The following is a 17,938-nucleotide window of genomic DNA, read 5'->3' on the forward strand; positions in this document are numbered from 1 at the left end:
ATAAAAAAACCAAAGAAAGAAAGAAAGAAATATCTCCCCAGCTCCAAAAATATCAAACCAACACTTTTTCTTCTTGGGAAATATTAATATGCTGAGAACATTTTATCTTCTGATCATTACTGTTTCTCTGGGGAAATAAAAATACCTCCCAGCTCCAGTAATCACAACAYGAAAGGAGTGGGGGACAGTTTTGCACCTGTGCACACAGAGGGGACACACCGTGTTCTTGGAGCCAGACAGTCCATACTGTTGTTTATTATCTATAAYAAGTAGCATCCAGAAGTCTCAGCTAAGGATCAAGCCTTAGTGTGCTGGTCCTGTACAAACACAAAGTAAGAATGTCCCTGCCCTGACACAAGCTTACAGTCTAAAAATGGTCCCTTAGGTGGCATCACTCAGAGGGGAACATTAGGAATAGGATGGGACAGAGAAATGAGAAATGAACCTTTTTGTGACTTCCTTTCATTGTCTAAATAAGAGCCATAAAACATCAAACCTCTCTTCAGGAAAACTGACCTTTGCAAAGTAATTTCGAAACAAACAGCAGCTTTTTTTTTTCTTCTCTGCTTTTCTTTTCAGAGATACTGTAGAAACTTAAAAACATGACTGAATTTGTGCATGCCATTATTTATTGAGCTATTTGTGATGGGCACAGATTTCCCTAAGCCTCCAAAGACCCCTCCCCTCCCCATCCTCCCCACTTCCCCAGCTTTAGTAATCRGCTCCCTTGTGCTACAACCCACGCTAGACTATTTTCTTCTGTCAAGTCACTCTCAAATTTTCCATCATCAGTTAAATTACCCAGGTGTATGCTAGTTTTATCATTCTTTGGTGAAATAATCTTTCAAGTCTACTTTGCCCAAGTCCATATCATCCTTTTAGGTCTCCTGTATACCTTGTTGCTCTCCTGGTTAGCTCTTTAAAAGGCCCAAATTCAACAGCTCCTGAGCTAGTGAGCTACCAAGCTTCAACAGCTACAGTGCTCGGTCCTTTACTTTGATGCCCACAATAATCAGCTGCGTCCATCAAAGCTCCCCGGTGCTCTAAGGCCTCAGTGAATTGGAGAGGTTTGGGCTCTTTTTACACACCTTTTTTTTTTTTTTTTTTTCCATCTCTCTGCCTTTTCTCAGAAGCTCCTCTCCGGGTTTTCCTGCCTGTGTTCACCACAGCCTACGTACCTTTTATGACCACGCTTGGCAAGGGCCCTGGTTTGCCATCAGGGTGCCCCGCCGACGCACACAGTGGCAGTTGCCTTCTGACAYGGCAAGACACACTTCACTCAGTCTGTCACGTGAGCCAGCTTTCATCTAGGATGCTCTTTCCTTTTGGCTCCCTACAGGGATCACAGATCCCTGTCTAATCCAGCTCCCTGTCAACACACAGTTGAGTCATAGGAGCCTTTTCTATTGCTACGTGTGATAGCGCTTTGCTATCAGAAGCAGAACATCAGCCCGCTTGGCTGGGCGTCAGCGCTGCCACCCAGCAGCTCTCCTTGTCTGGAAGTTGTTTTGATTCTTTTCTTAGACTTCTCTCTCTCTCTCTCTGTCTCTCTCTAAAACATTAATTTCCTCTAATTAGAGCCTCCTTAACAATTCTTTTTCCCCCCCCTCCTCTTTTAATTTCCTCTAATTAGAACCTCCTTAATAATTCTTTCACTAAATCAATTTCCTCAGTTAGAACCACCCGCCATAATTTCTTTCCATCCTTTCAAAAGCTGTCGGAGTAGCTGAGCAAATTATGCTTCTGAGTAACCTTTATCTCTTACTTGGTATTTTAAAAGAAGAACTGTAGCAGGTTAGACAGGCACAATTTCCCCTGGCAGAGCTATGCTGGTCTGACCCCATTAGGGTGTACTTAGCTGAGCGTTGTACTATTGTGTACTTAATTAGGCGCTCCAGCTCTTCCTCTGGAACCAAGGTAGGGCTGTATTTATGAATGAATTAAACATGACACTCCATTACTCAGATCAGATTTACGTGTCAAAATCCATCTTTAAAACAGATCAAATTGCTGTCTACGAATATATAAAATGGCCTGGTACTGTTAGCTCTCCCACGAGGCAGCCGTTCCTAACTTCTTCTCTGCAGCCACGCCAGCCTTCTTCTTGTGACAAGCCTTTAAAGTAACAATTGCTTCTAAAACACGCTGTTTATAAAAGACTTCTTTGTTGTTAATTTAGGCAGTAAGTAAATATTCACGGTACACTGCTTTTCACSACCACTCACGCTGTGGGCCGAATCAGCAGTTAGTGTAAATGGGGAAGCAGCTGATTTACATCTTACGAACCACGGATTTTAGCTTCCCCTTCTCTCTTATACAGCTTCTTTCTCGTTTGAATTGCATTTCACTTTGCTCTAACCCCTTTCCTTAGGCATAGATGATTCCTGTCACGGCTGACAGAGAGCTGGCAGGGGAGCATGAACACGAGGAACCACCTCTGCCTGAGCTTCCGAAGAGCCATTGCGGAGGGCAGATGGGGAACGCCACGCATGGCTTGTTCCCCTTCCTGATTCTGGGAAGAAAAGGGGCATAGGTGGGTGGCAATTTGGAGTGGGTGTGCAGTTCCAGCAAAGTCTGTTTTTTAATAGAAATATTAAAGAGAAGAAAGTAAGGAAACACATCTGAGCTATTGGAACTCTTCTCCACCACTGGTAGGAGCAGGGGTAGCTGCTAGTATTCCTTTTCCTAGCACCCATTTCTCAAGTTAGCACCTACTACTGTTCACATATCTGAGGATTTCAACACCTGTCCTTGTGAAGAGGAGCACTGTCTCAGCTGAGGCAGGCTGAAGACAGCTACCTTACAACAGGCATATGAGACACCTTCTGGTCTTCATTACATTACAGCTTTCTCCCCTTTTTGGCTATGGAAGCTGGATATGCTGGTCAAAGTCCTAAACCACCTATCAGGATGTACTCACGGGCTCTTGAGAGATCCTATCTGGGTAAGAGTAGGCCATTTAGACCCATGAAACACTTTTCATCATCTGATGATGATCATCTCAATGGGTGGCTGCTTCAGGGGCCATGTCATTCAACAAGAAGAGTGATACATGTGAAATGCTCCCCAGACATCCTACAGTAGACCCAGTCTGTGCCACAACCCACCTTCTAGGCAGGTACAAAGCATTTAGGCCAATCCCAGCTACCAGCAGGAGGAAGGCTGTACCACCATCCTCTCCCAGCCCCTCCTTCTTTCTGATCTGTTCATGTCTCTAGCATTCCCACAAAGTCTATATTGATGGAGGTGGTGTAGAAGTTGTAAAATCTACTTTATATCCTCTGCAGGCTTAAAAACTATGCAGAAAACTCAATTTGCCATCATTTCCCATGGAATTTTGGACTGGGATTGGATGGAAAAATGAAGCACATTCAGGTGTTTGTTCTTGACAAAATCCCTAACCTTTCAGTCAAACACTGCTGATTGGAGAAAGGGCGGTTTGGGAAGGGACAATTCTCTAAAAAGACAGGTTTGGGAGCCCAAAAGATAGAAAGAAAAAAAAAAATAAAAAGCTGTCTAGTTCTTCTCAGAAGAGATGAGATGAGAGCAGGAAAAAGGAATCACCAAACTGGACTGTTCAGACTGATGATCAACTACAATAGGAAGAGACATTGTTTCCTATGCTCCTTGAAGAGTGCATCTTGCCAGCTTCCAGTCCATTCCAGCTGAGGACATCGAACAGCTAGAGATACAGATAGGCAATCCAGTAGACAATGTTGAAGAGCAGGAAGGCGGTGGGAAAGAACACGCGGGAGTAGGAGTCCAGGCGGGAGATGTGAATGCGGATCCTTCCCTCCCGCCACATCCCTGTCTGACAGTCCTCAATGCAGCAGAAGAATCTCTCGCATTCCTTCCCTTCCAGGCATGGGGAGCCAGGGTCTTCATCCTCATCCTCCTCTATCTCTGAGGGCCAGTGCATGATGTTGTTGATGTTGATGGTGGTGAAGGATGGCATCACCTGGACACCTGCAGATGGCTGTAACAAGGAGGTAGAAATGGATTATAGGGAAAGAAAAGGCAAGAAAGAGTGTCTAGAAACAAAAACTCATGACACCAGCAATTAGGAAGTTCATACCACAGGCACAACTCAATGGAGAGGGGTGACTGAGCACTTCCCATCTCTGCACCTGGTTTTAAATCACAACCATAGCATATTGCAGAGTCTGACCCGTCCCTACAAAACTCCAGGTTACCTCTCCGGCATCCTATGCCACAGCTTTAGACAGGAAGATSTAAATGCTCTGTTTTCCCATCTCTAACACTAATACTCAATGCATCAAACTGGGGCTCTTCGGTTTCAGCWCTGCCAGCCTCTTTCCTCATTCCCCTGAGCTCAGCTATCTCTGGAGACACAGCATGCAGYCCAGACATGTCCTCTGGTTACTGTCAGCTGCGGAAGGAAAGCTGGGGGAAGGCTGTGAYTCATAACCTCTTGCTCCAGGAGATGGAGCATATCATCAGTTTTATGGAAGAGCTCTCCATCCATTCTGGGAAATGAGGCTGCCCAAGAAGACATCTGGCTTTTTTTGTTTTCAATCTAGACCTAATTCAGAGCCCTGTTTCAGCAGGAGTACCTGCCATGAGCCTGAACAGGTCTCGATGGAGTAAAGGCCACTTTGGGTTTACTATCCCTACATTCCACTGAAGACACTACGTTTCTGGATCTCTGCTATCCAAGATGCCTTCGTAGTCCACGTAGCTCAAATCAGTACAGGCTGGACAGCCTAGATATGGACTGCCTCATCTTAAAGCAGACAAGTGCATTTGGTCCTGAGTCACCCTAAACTGTACTGATAAGCTCTCCAGTGACTGTGAAGAGACTGGGTATCTGGCTTTAAATGGGAGGACCTTATTGCAGGGGAGCTGCAGTCAATTTTTTAGTCGTCTCTCTCACCTTTCAGGTGCTCAGACCCAACACAAAGCATGGTTTGAAGGCCTCATGTACAYAGGATTAGTGTGTTAAACAACTAAACAACTTCAGTAGTTTCCAGCGTAGGAGCGGGAGGAGTAATCCTAAGTGGCCCGGGATTCTAACAACATCCACCTCCACTTCCCCCTTAGACCTACCAGCCTGGTTTTCCTGCTGTTGTGCTCCAGTGGTTTCTTGTTTCCCACCAGGTAGTTGAGTGTGGCATACTCCATGAGAGCTGCGAAGACGAAGATGAAGCACACGGAGACAAAGAGGTCCATGGCTGTGATATAAGAAACACGAGGAAGGTGCTTGCGGGAGATGGTGCTCAGGGTGGTCATTGTTAGCACAGTGGTGATACCTGAGAGGAAAAAAAGAGTTGGTTCAGGTAATGAAGAGGAGCACTTCTGTCTTCTGCATGCTCTAGGTTGCCAAATCCCCATTTTTCCTCTCTGAAGATCCTGCCTAAACAGTGCAGGGGTGGGAGGGAGTGTCCCCCTCTACTGAAAGGAAGGYATGAGGGAGCAAAGTGTCAGAAAAGCATCTATACAGCGCTCTTTGGGAAGCAGATGGACTCCACATGGGCAGCATCACTCTGCTCAGCCAGACTCCGGTCCTCCAGTGTCCCATGACAATGCTCCATGGAATGAGATCTGTCTGAAATCAGGACACTTGGGTCATCACTATGGGCTGGTAAAGGGGTAGGGAACTCAGCCCCTGTTCAAGGCTGCACATRATGAGCAGCTGTTCGGATGACAAGAGGAGAATCCATGGAAAGGACATGCTAATATAAGCTATAGTAGTGGACAGATGGCTTTGGACAGTCAACGGATGAGCTGGAATTCAGCGAGTGATGCCCAGCTGAGCCAGCAACAAGTGTGACAATGTCACAGACATCAGAGCACTGCTATTTCTGGCTGATGTGAACCATGGGCCAGAATGCAAAGGGCCCAGCTTGTATCCTGCCTTTATCTCTGAACATTTTCTCCCAGGATGAATTTGGCACAATGCAAGGCTCGCTGAATGGGCAGAAATGTTAAGGAATTTCTTTCGATTTGAATAGGACTTGGAGTAGCTTTTGAAACAGCAATAACGCTCACAGATGTCTTTTCTAGAGACCAAGTATCAGGGGACAATGCAGGTCAGTCCCAAGAGTTGATAATGTTGGATTTCATCCACCATTTTTCAGATGCAGAGAATGAGCAGGAACTCTTATGGCTCCTTCTTCTCTAGTACTGATCTAAATATGCCTGCATGTCACTCTCCTTTGCTCACCCCARTGGCCCTGGGTGTATTTTCCTGCTGTATTTGCAGCTGTGATGTGACTTCCTATATATTTGAAATGCTGATGGATACATCTCCCTAATGTAGCCTGATGGGCTTGAATTGGGCCAGGGATCATTTGTATGAAGTGCATCAGGGGCTGTTGAGAGAATACACTATTCTTGACGTGTTGAGGTCCCTTCCCACAGACAGAGAGCCTATCTCCTGGGGGAACCTGCCTGTGCTTTTCGAGTCAGCCACCACAGCGGTGTCAACTGTGTAGAACATTTTGCCCTTTGCAGCTTATTCCTTCTCCAGTCACGGACTATGGCAAAACCTCACCCCCATTGGAAATGACACCCAGCTCCTCCTCCTGCTTTTCTCTGAGGGCACCAACGAAATTGATTTTGCGAGGAAGGTGGGGAGAGATGGTTAGAACAGAAGAACTCAGATTAGCCCTGCCTAACGCTGACTGCCCCTCGCCTCTCCCTCTCTCCTGGCAGAGGCTGGCAATTAAGGAGGGCTGAGGCAGGCTAGGAAGCAGAGCTTGCTGCAAAACATAGATACGGCCAAAGTGTCTTGAAACATGTAAAGAACTCTCTCCTGCTCCTACAGGAGCAGGACTGGATCAACATGAGCTTTATCCTGCTTTGAAGAGCCACTCCAGATTACTCGACAATAAGCTGTTGTCACATCCTGGATTCCCACTGCGGTGTGAGTTACAAGCAAACCTGTATCTACCAGGCTTCCATCTTCTGCCCGTGCTCAGGACTCTGTAATGTGGCTCAGCAACTTTGCTCTTTGACCCAATAACCTTCGTGTTGCTGGACTCACCCTGAGCCCTTGAGAAATCAGGAGCACTTGTGGCAGGAGACCTTTGGACAGTATTGCAATGCAACTGCACACCCCTTCCCTCTGCCCTTCAGAGTGTGAGAATACTACGTGGTCAGGCTGGAAGAGGCTATCACAGGGGTCTCAGATCAAGAYGCACAAATCTTGTGCCAGCCTGAAACACTCTACTGACAGAGACAAGTCTAGCTGGGGACTCGGGTGAGCTTGAAGAGATGGTGTCACAAAGAGGAAGATCCAGAAGAGAGTATCTTTCAGATAGCTGAATAACAGTAAAAAAGGGTAGAGTGTTTTAGGAACTTTCACTCTTTAACATTGCCAGCCTGCTACTCTTGCGAGTTCAACGATCACCAGGCATGCAATAACTTCTCTCTTACCCAGAGATGTTCGGGCTGGTGTGGAATCTCTCTTGATCCAGAAGGAAACCCAGGACAGAACAACAGTCAGGATGCAGGGAATATAGGTTTGAATGGCAAAATAACCCATACGTCTACTCAGATCAAAAGAAACTGTCATCACCATGTACTCCCCTAYGAAAAAGCAACAGAGACACTGGAATTACAACGCAGCTTCCTAGAAAAGTAAAATTTGAGATTTTGGAGTGTTTCTATTGAGGTTTTCTTGTTTGAAGTGCATAGCTGGCTGTTTTTGTGACTGCCCAGCTAGGTAGGTTCATGAATAGTTGTGAGACTAGTTATAGCTTTCTGTAGAAAGCTATTTAGTTGTAACAGGATACATGACCCACTGACTGGTTTGCCAACTATCTACCTGAGCCGTGGCAAAGATGTCCTTCAAACASTTTTGCTGATTCTTTGGTTCTATCCCTGAAAATATCTATGTGGCACTGCACATTCTCATTGCTCACTTGACAACTTATATCTGAGGTTCGTCTTTTACAGAGGCTTATAGAGTTAAGGCTGAGATAGAGCTTGTACACAATTACTGAGAAAAGAATGACAAAATCAGCCAACCACTGCTTCAGCAAGATGGGTTCTGAGCTCCATCTCCTCTCCCACCTGAACCCTTTGATCAAAGGCAGGCTAATTCATAGTAGCATTCTCTCTCTCAGTCCACAGATATCAGCAGTTCTGACCTGCCCCATACGCTRCTTGCCCTCATCCTTCACCTCCACCCCCTCTGCTCCCTCTAGCAAAGGCCCATTTTCTCAGTCTTAGRTTCTTCACATCAGGTCTAACTCCCCTTGACTCTGTCCTGTTGCAGTCTCCTTTCCCCACCATCATGGAGTTGCCCAATAACTCCATTGTCTTTTATAAGGTGTCTGACCCTCTGGCATTTCCATAAGCTGGCTCACCTGCCCCAGTCCTGAGGACCTCTGAGGTGTTCCTCAGCCCTGTGAAGTCRAATTGGTAGAGCCTCCAGGTGCGCTGGTCTGAGACCTCAATGGAATAGCGCCTCCAGCGATAGACAATCTCCTCTCGGGGATAACCATCTGGGAAAAAAGGCAGGGACATCAAGGGAGAGGCTACATGAGGCGGCTGTATCCTGTCCCCTGGCTGGATGGCAGCAGCTTTGCCACTTACTGTAGATGCTTTATAAACACATCTGAAGTCTTGGGGCAGGTATTTTGATGCCCTTTGGTTAGATTCCCCCAGATATCATCCCTGTGCACAAGGAGTAGGGACCTAATCTCCCTTTCTGAGCAGCTTATGAGCCCTAGGAATAGGAAAAGCAATGCTAGAAAGAGAGCCCTTCTAAGCACAGGGACATGGCTCCTGCAGGAAGGAGCGGGGTGTCTCCTGGCTCTACTTCCTTGGCAAAGATACAAACCTAGTGTGAAGCAGGGACCTGGACACCTACCAGAGAGCTCCTCAAGGGAGGGAAAGTGCGAGAGTTTGACAGCTAACTAGAGCTGTGTTTCTAATTATCRAGCAAGTGTGGCATGTACCGTTAATTAGCAATGAAGGAGGGACGTCAGCAGACTAGTGGATATTATCTCCTCAGCAAGATGCCTTTGCCCAGAGCACCTCTAATCCATGTGAGCTGCACCTCTTCAGTGGCAGGAGAGACTCACTGCCCCCAAAGCATGGGGCTGGGACTCTCTTGGTGCAGGCAGGATCCCTGCCAACTTACCAGTAGAGCTGTGCCAGCACCAGTAGCCCTCTCTGCTGAGGAGAACAGATAAACAGGGATGGAGTTGGGAGATGTGATTACCTCCCTTTCCTGATGGCCTTGGGAAAGAAAGCAGGCCTGCTTTGGTCTAGAAAGCTGAAGCAGCCCCTCAGAGAGCAGGAGATGGAGGGAAGATGCTCAGCAGCACTGCTGCCAGCTGCGCGGATGTATTTGGGTCAGTAAGTCAGAGTGACAGAAAGYCAGTGAAAGTTCATGAAATAATCACCTGCAACTGTCTGCCCAAATTAAGGAGGAACTCAGATGCTATGAATCTTGTCCTGAATTCCTTCCTAGTGCWGGAGTAGGAGGATGCTCCAGGGCATAGCGGATATTGACCCAGGRAATGGGTTATAGAGACTAGGTGAAAATGCAGCTAAAAGAGAGGAAGGGGTCCTTAAAGGAACATTGTGCTGAGGCTTCACTACCTGCCTTCTGAAACTATTGTTAAGATATGGATACTCACAACTGGAGAAAACCAGAGGGCACGAGTGAGTGTCCATTGGGAAATTCTGCAGCTGGAGCAGACATTCAGCCTCAATAGTCAGTCTGGGAGAGACAGAAAGAGAGAGAGGGAGCCTGAGTTTTTCTGTTGGGGAAAGTGGCTTGATTCTAACACCACAATGCAACTAACAGAGGGATTTTCTTCCTTGTTCCTTCCTTGAGAGAGACTAATTTGTTGAAGCTCAGTTTGCAAAAACATTTCAAAACAGCAGCAAAACAAAACATCCATTTGGAAATCTGCAAAGTGAGCAAGAAGATATAATTTTCACAATAAAAAGAGCTTTTGATTTAGTGAGCTTGCCAAATTAATTTATGGGAATAGAAACTTATGGGGACAAAAGCCAAATGTGTAGAATCAAAATAAACAGCTGAACTAACCAATGCAAGTATTTTAAAGATTTTGGTGTGGGAAAGCATTTATACTTGTGACTGCTGGGTACAGTTTGGAAAAACGCTTTGATTTTTCAGGAGCCTTCGTCTCAGGAAGCCAAAATCTGTTTTGCAACAAGTGGTAGATATGTGGCAACATCTTCACTACTATGTTCCAGAGCATCTGGAAGCCTCCTGTGCCTCAATGAGCTCCTTGTTCCCTCTTGCCACCAGCCAGCTAGAGTGCCTGCTGCGCATACCTGAGCGTGTAGAGAACTTTGCCATCATTCCAGATGCGGAGGAGCTGATTAGGGGTGGTTATCCAGTGGGAGTCAGCCCGCTTGGAGTTCCTGAAGAAGGTGTCCGGGATCCAGATGCGGCTCACCATGTTGGTGTTCAGCGTGAGCGCCTTGAGGGTGCTGTTGAAACGAAGACGCCGGTCATACCATGTCTGAGCAAAGAAGATGTCGATGGTGTATTCCTGTCAGAGGTAAGAAGGAAATGTCTTTCTGAGAGGGATTCAGGTATGGCMAAACCTTGCCTGCCAGCTTTGAGGCTGCTGCTGTTACAGCCAGAACATTGGCCTCTCAAGCTTGGGAGCAGCTGCTGGTGACCACAGACATCCTCCCTAGCTTGTGGATCATCTCTAGCCCAAGGTCAGGACATCCACAGGGCTCATAAGGAGAGCTGAGGAACACTCTGTGTTGGCTGGTGGACTGAGCTGCAGCATCTTTGGCCTGACCCTTGCCCAGAAAGCCAGGATGGTGTAAATGACAACTTGGGCTGTGAATGACAACTTGGGCTTCTTCTTGCCAGAGAGCTCAAGCACGTTTTTTAGCACAGGTATGTTCAGCACAGGCCTYGAGTGAATCTAATCCTAAATTCCCTCTCTCCCTTTCTTGTTCTGCTACACCTTTCAAACACAGGCAAGGAAGTCTGCTTGCCAGCTTACCAGGGAAAGCAAGCAGACAACCCTTTCTATAACGTGACAGGATACAGCCCAGCAGTGATCCATACTCCTCGTTTTTACAAACAGCAATAGCAGCATGTGTGTAAACCTSGTAACAACCTTGTCCTTAACATGCAAGGCTTAGACCATAAATGGACCAGCTAGCCTAGGGGACAATGTTATCCCCAGTATTATATGGGAAACTGGGGCATTGAACCTACCAAGGCCAATAGCTCTTGCTGAAGATTAGATAAGGAAACCAAGCAGCGTTTGGTTTGCTCAGGGCTTGTCCCTTCTTGGTGCAGCCAGCTCAAACTTTGCCTGAGCCTTTTGCAGTCAAAAAAAAAAAAAAAAAAAAAAAAAAAAAAAAAAAAAAACAATTTGCACCGTAACAATAAAATCAAAAATCTTTGGTTTTGGTGTGAGACAGGCTGTCTTAGCTCACCCATAAGCAGCACTTAGCGGGGGCTGCTCCTAACTGGATGGAGCTGGCACTGGTCCACATCGTTAGCCCACTGGTCTGCCACTTTCCAGTTAGGAAAAGAGCAGCCTTCAAAGCCAGGTACGCAGCATGTCGGCGGCTTGGAAAGAGGGGCCTGGGAAAGCTCAGCCCAGCACCACACGCTGTGGATGGCACCGGGTGCTGCTCAGGGATGTGGACACTGGAGACATGGCAGAGGTGGAGAAGCAGCCAGACAGAGCCCACAGGCAGGCAAAGAAGTCTTGGCACAGSAAGACAGGAACGAGATGGGGCAGTGGGAACCCAGGAGAAGGATGACGGTGGGGAAGGCGGCTTCCCTCCTGCTACTCCAGACTATTGTTGTTTTCCTTGCAAGCCTCAAAGCCAAAATAAGGCAGCCTTTGACTCTCTCTTTCACAGTATCACAGAGTGGTTGAGGTTGGAAGATACTTCTAGAGATCATCTAGTCCAACCACTGCTTCAGCAGGGACACCCAGAGCACAGGGTGGCATCCAGGTGGGTTTGGGAGATCTCCAGAGCAGGAGCCTCCACAGCCTCYCTGGGCAGCCTGKGCCAGGGTTCTGTCACCCTCACAATGCAGAAGTTCCTCCTCACATGGAGATGGAACTGCCTGGATTTCAACTTGTACCCATTGCTCCTTGTGCTATCACTGGCCACCACAGARGCTGAAAGTGGCCACCACTTTCCCCCTGGCCCCTCTCCAAAATCCTCTGCAAATCTCTATTTGAGCTGCTATGAGTCACCAACACATCTGGCATAAAAGGAAGCAAGCAAAAATGCAGTGATAAATCCACACTAGATGCCATCATCAGCTCCCCCTCTTAACTGTGATAACCTGTGAGAACTCGCTTCTGGCCTGGCAACAGATGCCCTGCTGTAACTTTTAGCATTCAGGTCCTGGATAACCAATGCTGAAGTTTCTGGAGAGTTCAGGGTCAGATACCCCAGGTTAGCACTTGCTGCCAAGGCCAACGTTTCAGAAGGGACCAGCATTAAAGATCTCCTCTGGTGCCATTCATACCCAGCCTTTGCAACGGCTGCAGCTCACAAGGCACTGAGCTTTTCTGAGAGTCTGAGAGGTTATTGTCCCTGTCCTGTGGTCTGATCTAATTCCAGTGGCTATTATAAGCACAGCTATTCATGGGRAAGAACTTATTAGCTGAGCTCTTTCCCTCTAGATGGGAAAACCATTGGGAAACTTTGGTATTTACAAATGTATTTTCATTCAGAATTATCTGAAGCAAGATTTATACAGAAATGCTCTGGCCTTGGGTCACTTCTCCAGCGATTCTCTCTGGCTATTGCTATTCACAATTCACTGCCTTCTCTGCATGACCAGCAGATATTGTACTCGTAAAATCTTTCCTCCTTCCAAGGGCAACAAAAGTAGTCTAGAGTGATTTTTTTTTGCTTTCCATAGATCTTACCTCAGAAATCTCACACTGCAAACCTCATTCCCCCAGCATTTTGGTGTGACCCATTCCTCCAGGAAAGCAGGATAAGCCCTTTTTGGTCTGGACTTTTCACCTTAACCCAGGCTTTGGCTCCAAGCTTGGACCCTTCCCAGTTCTGCATCGTTCCTGGAGACTTGAGGCCCTGTGCCCACCCGGAGCTGAGACACCATCTCAGCTTCACCTTGTGCAAGGTGAAGCACCTTGCACAAGAGCGGCTCTGCCCCCGGCCAGCACTCAGACCCAGCTCTGAGCACTGATCAGGTCATCACAGATCTGTCCAGCTTAGCCATAGGCACCTTCCTGAGCTGATCAAACCAGAAGGCMCCTGACTGTGAGCAGGATGAGAAGGGGTAGGCCCTTCTGGAGGGAGATGCCAACACRAAGCAGTGCAGAAGTGCAAGTCTTCCCCTGGGGATGCCTTACATTCTTACCAGCCTTAAAATGAACACAGTCTGACCTAGGTGGAACATCTAAAGTTTCGTGGGCAGTGAGGCCTATGGAAGCACTTCTCCTGGAACTCCTCCATCTTTAGCTTCTCTCTGCCACTGATTAATTCTTTGGCAACAGGAAGAGGCTGCTCCATATCTCGATATCCTCCTGTGGAAAAAGGTTATTATAAAATACACCTCCAACATTACTGCACCATCTGCTGTGCAGCACACGGAGGCTGTTATCTTGTCGCTAAAAGCACGGGCTTTTTAGCTTTCTTAACAGAAGGAGCTAAAGAAATAAGAGGTGTCGCTCCAAGAGCTAGCTGTGCCATTTGGAGCACATTTGGAGCAGCACGCACATGTTGACATGCAAACAATATCACCCCAAACTTCAGTAAAACAACAAAGCAAACTACAAGTAAAGCAAATACTGAAGGCAACCTACTGCACATATGCCCATGTGTATATCCAAAGCCAAGGCATGCCCTGTAGCATCTCTGTAATGAGCTGGGTGGGCTCAGATCCACCTCAGCCTTCCAGCCTGTCCCCAGCCGTCCCTGGTCACCCCAATCATYTCCACATCACTCATCAGGCCTCGTTTTGTTTCCTCATATCAAGAGCATAGGCACTGGTGGACTCTTGTTTACAAAAAATGGTGAAATTTCAAAACAATTAATTAATCTGGCTCACAAAAGAGTGTTTGTGGAAATATGCGGATGTGGAGTTGGCAGGATAATTTCATCTTGGAAGAAAAAATACGAAAAGCTAAMGAAAACATTTTAATCCATTTTTAAAACCTTCCATTAAAAAAAAAAATTGAATGAAAAGCTCTGGAATTTTGTTGGGAAAAGTTGTTTCAGAGGAAACCTCCCAAATTTTAATTGCCAAAAAAGGAAAAAAAAAAATCCAGAAATCAGCCTGCCCTACAGGACAAGTGGGACCTGGCTGCTCTTGTCACTGTTGGACACCAAGCAGTGCCATCAGTGGCATCATCTCACCCAGCTGCTCTGCCCTGCGCCTCGTGGTCCTAGAGCGCCTCCCATTTCAACCATCCCATTCCAAGCACTCACCTGAARTCCAGACCTCAGCTCCTACACCAAAGCCCTGAAACAAGAGGGGCTTCCAATCTGGGTTAGCTCCTTCCTGCRCCTTCTCTCTGCCTCCGTGTGGTCTCACGTGCGCATTTGGGGAATCAGCCAGAATTTCCTCCTCGGTTTGGCCCCACAAAGCTACCCCAGGTTAACTTCCAGCCCGTGCTCAGAGTTGCTATGGGTTTGGGTCACCTAACTGTAGATCAATGGCTTAAACTCACAGGGTTAGTGCGACACAACCTGCAGCCAAGGGTGTGCRTTTTGAGGCTCCCTTGCACGCCAAACAAACGCAGCTCTGCAGTGCCAGAAGATCCCTGTGATGTGTAATTTCTAAACGGCTCTGAGCGAGCGGGTCTGTGCTATTTGTGTGACTCCCTCCAGAGAGGGTTTAATGGGGCTCTGAGGAGTCAATGCTCCACGGTCCCTCTCTGTTCGTCAACAAGATCCAGCTCTAAGAGCTCAGCTCTCTGACAAATGCCACGGAGAGAGACGCAATGCCACAAGAGGAAGAGGTCTCCCTAAATCAGGGTAAAAATTAAGGACTGCGGGATGTGCTTTGCAACTTTTTTGTGCATTTAACAGCAAAAAAAACCTCCTCCAAATAGAGGAGATAGAAACCAGGCAACAGATATCTCCATTTTCTCTTCAGGAGGGATGCCTTGCAAAAAATCCTCAGTAACAGCTGGGATGAGGGATTAATACACCAGTCTCATGCTAGGCTTCGTAGTTTGATATTATTCTTTATGCTCGGAGTCTCATTCCCTTTGCAGCTCCAGGAGGGGTCCCTCGCCRTGCTGCAATCAGGCGGCTTTCCTGGGAAGCATGGCTCACGTTTCAAGGTGGACTCATGTGAATCCGACAGGTCTGTGCTTAACTGCGGAGCTGAACAAAGTGGGCACTGAGCGCAAGCCCTTCCAGGCGCYGCAATCCCGACGATCCCTGCTGGGGTTATCAGGGAAGCCTCAGGGTGCATTTCTTCCAAGGCCTGGCTGGGCGCCCCTGTGCAGCTCACTACAAGCCAGGAAGCTTCTCCTCCAGGCTGCCCTTTTTCCTGCAAAACAGGAGTTGCTCCAAGCGTTGCCCCTCGGGGCAGCACCGCCCTGAACACCCTGCCCTGTGCAGGCGAGGGCTTCCCCACCACAGACATCCCCTCCGTCCCTCCAAGCCTGCAAGAGATCCGACAAAATCACAGGCCCGGGGAGCTGCTTCCGTGGCCCAAGGCACRTGCTCGGTGACAGCAAAACGTCCAGAGACACTCTCTGCACTCTGGTAAGYCAACAGAATAACCTCATTTTAAGGTGATTTACACCTTACCATCCTCACAGCTTGCAGGCAGGAATACGCTTCTGGCTGGACATGAGTGATCACTTCTAAAAAGCAGCAAGCAGCGAGGATGGCTGTTAACTGTGGAAGYTCTTGCCTGACACCAGGCACCTTAAGGAGCGGTGGGACAGCGGCTCCAGAGTGGCTGGAGGCCGAGTTTTATCTCCACAGCACAAAGAGCGAAAGAGAGAGATCATCAGTTCCCATTACGSTTCCGAGTCCTTCTCCCTGCAGCCTGGACCCCGGAGAGCTTTCTGCCGTGACGCTGGTGCGACGAGGGCGGCACGGGCACAGCTCTGACGGCGCGCGCGTTCAAGGTGACACACTGACCTTCCCATCTGCTCCACTTCTGCAGCAGCACTGGCAGCACTGTCCTTGTCACGATGCCTTTCACCTCTGTCCAGGGAATCTCAGCAGAGACAGTGTTCTTTTTATAATACAAAACTTGCTGTTAAAAATCATCGCTCTTGCCAGGAGCCTTCAAAGAGGACAAGCTGTACACGCCACTGTCAGCTGCAGTCCCCCARTCAGGGCTTGTAAGTGGGAACTGGACAGGGGGATTAAATAAAAAAACCCAAGTGTTGGCTTTGGAGCTCTCTAGCTGCATGATCCCACACCCCTCTGCTCACACTTGCTCCCACCCACGTGCGACCAGGGCCACCTTCTCATGGCTGGATGCAGAGACACGCACTTCCCGGGACAGCTGTGCAATTCCCTGCACCGTTGAAGCTTCCCCCACACGGAACGGGCACCATGGTGAGGACAAACCAGAGAGGGACAAACGCAAGAATGGGAAGCTGGAGCGCTGGCATCCTCCAGGATCCCAGATGCACACCATCCAGGTGCTGGGAAGATTAACTGCTCTGAGGGTGAAGTGCTCTGAGCATGGTCAAACATCAGCTGTTTTCTCTCCATCCTGCTTTGGAATAACCCAACACTGGCTTCCTGCTAACCAGGAAAAGTCATCTCTTATGCCCACAGCATCCAAGAACCGGAGCTTATTGGCTATTTGGAGGAGCCTACGTCCTCCTGCATTTTGAGGTGTTCCCTTGCTACACCCCTCGCTGTCCTTCCGTGACGTTACCACCTCATGTGAAACCCCAAGATCGCTCGCAATTTCCACGGGGTCTGTGCCTCTTTCCACAGGAACGTAKCCTGGCACACGGAGTCTGTCACTGCGAGCCCCTGGGGCCTGTGACCTGGATGTGTGTGTTTTAGCATCTGATTAACAGTTATTACCCAAAGGACCAAGGAAAGTCCTTGAGTCGAGACATGACATCAGCCAGACTCAGGTTTATAGAAGCGCAGTCTGTCTGTGCTCTCCCTGGCGAGGTTATTGCTGCAAAGGCAGCACCGTGGACACGGGGCAGCTGCCACATGCAGATGGGGCAGCATAATTCAGGGGGAAGACACTAAATACTTCAACAAATTATTACACAGAGCAGCACATGGAGGGAGCTGCCTTCTTTTAGTCTGTTTTTTTCCCCACCACCTCCAGGACAGGACACGCACTGGGTGGAAAGTCACCCGTAAGCACCTTCCAATGCAAGCAAGGATGCAGCTCAGTTACTGTGATCTCTAAGACCTGCCTGGGCTGCTTGCAGAGCAAAGCCAGGCATGTCAGAAGTCTTGTTGGCACGTCGAGCCTTCCTGCCGAATGCTCAAAAGCTCCCCAGGGTGCTGGGCTTGAAGCAATCCTGAGCAGGAAGGCAAAGGGGAGGGAGGGGAGAGAAGAGGTGAGGAGCGAGGCACATCAGGTGTTTGACAAGACAAGAAGAAACCTCCTTTGAAAGGGCTGAAAGAGGAATGGAGCAGTGTCACTGCATGCAGTTACCGCCTCAAGGTAAGAGGAGAGGCTGGTATTTCTTCATTTACACCTCTCTGTGATTAAAATGAGGCACCTAGGTGGGCAGCCTGATGCCACAGGGGATGAGGGAGCAATGGTCACTGCACCATGTGCCACTGCACCAGGTAAGAGGTGAGGGTAGATAGAGGGGCCCCACGGGTTTCTGGRGGTGTCCAGTTCTAAATGCTGGGCATTTCTCCCCCTCTCCAATCTGGCACCTGATACAGAAGGGACCTGCAGTCTGGCAGCACCGCTGGGTTTGTCAGACCCTAATTCTGCTGCTGCACSATGGCAAAAATCAGCTGCCCCTCTGAGATTTAAGGTCTGATTCTCACTTACCCC

At 48.2% G+C, this 17,938-nt stretch overlaps 1 protein-coding gene across 3 annotated transcripts in view; it reads right to left on the reverse strand.

The window, feature by feature from the left end:
- Window positions 1–352: 352 nt before the first annotated feature.
- The window catches only part of LOC112944467 (gamma-aminobutyric acid receptor subunit gamma-4), a 28,503-nt gene continuing 10,917 nt past the window's right edge, over window positions 353–17,938 (reverse strand). For all 3 annotated transcript variants that reach the window (XM_026035906.1, XM_026035907.1, XM_026035908.1), the window contains 6 exons: window positions 10,282–10,502; window positions 9,615–9,697; window positions 8,334–8,471; window positions 7,399–7,551; window positions 5,068–5,270; window positions 353–3,976 (listed from right to left, as the gene is read on the reverse strand). In XM_026035906.1, the coding sequence (XP_025891691.1) occupies window positions 3,683–3,976; window positions 5,068–5,270; window positions 7,399–7,551; window positions 8,334–8,471; window positions 9,615–9,697; window positions 10,282–10,502 (1,092 nt within the window). In that variant the 3' untranslated portion in view covers window positions 353–3,682. The remainder of the gene's footprint in view (window positions 3,977–5,067; window positions 5,271–7,398; window positions 7,552–8,333; window positions 8,472–9,614; window positions 9,698–10,281; window positions 10,503–17,938) is intronic.

Source organism: Nothoprocta perdicaria, unplaced genomic scaffold (genome assembly GCF_003342845.1).
Source record: "Nothoprocta perdicaria isolate Ctin4 unplaced genomic scaffold, notPer1 scaffold_17, whole genome shotgun sequence".
NCBI lineage: Eukaryota > Metazoa > Chordata > Aves > Tinamiformes > Tinamidae > Nothoprocta > Nothoprocta perdicaria.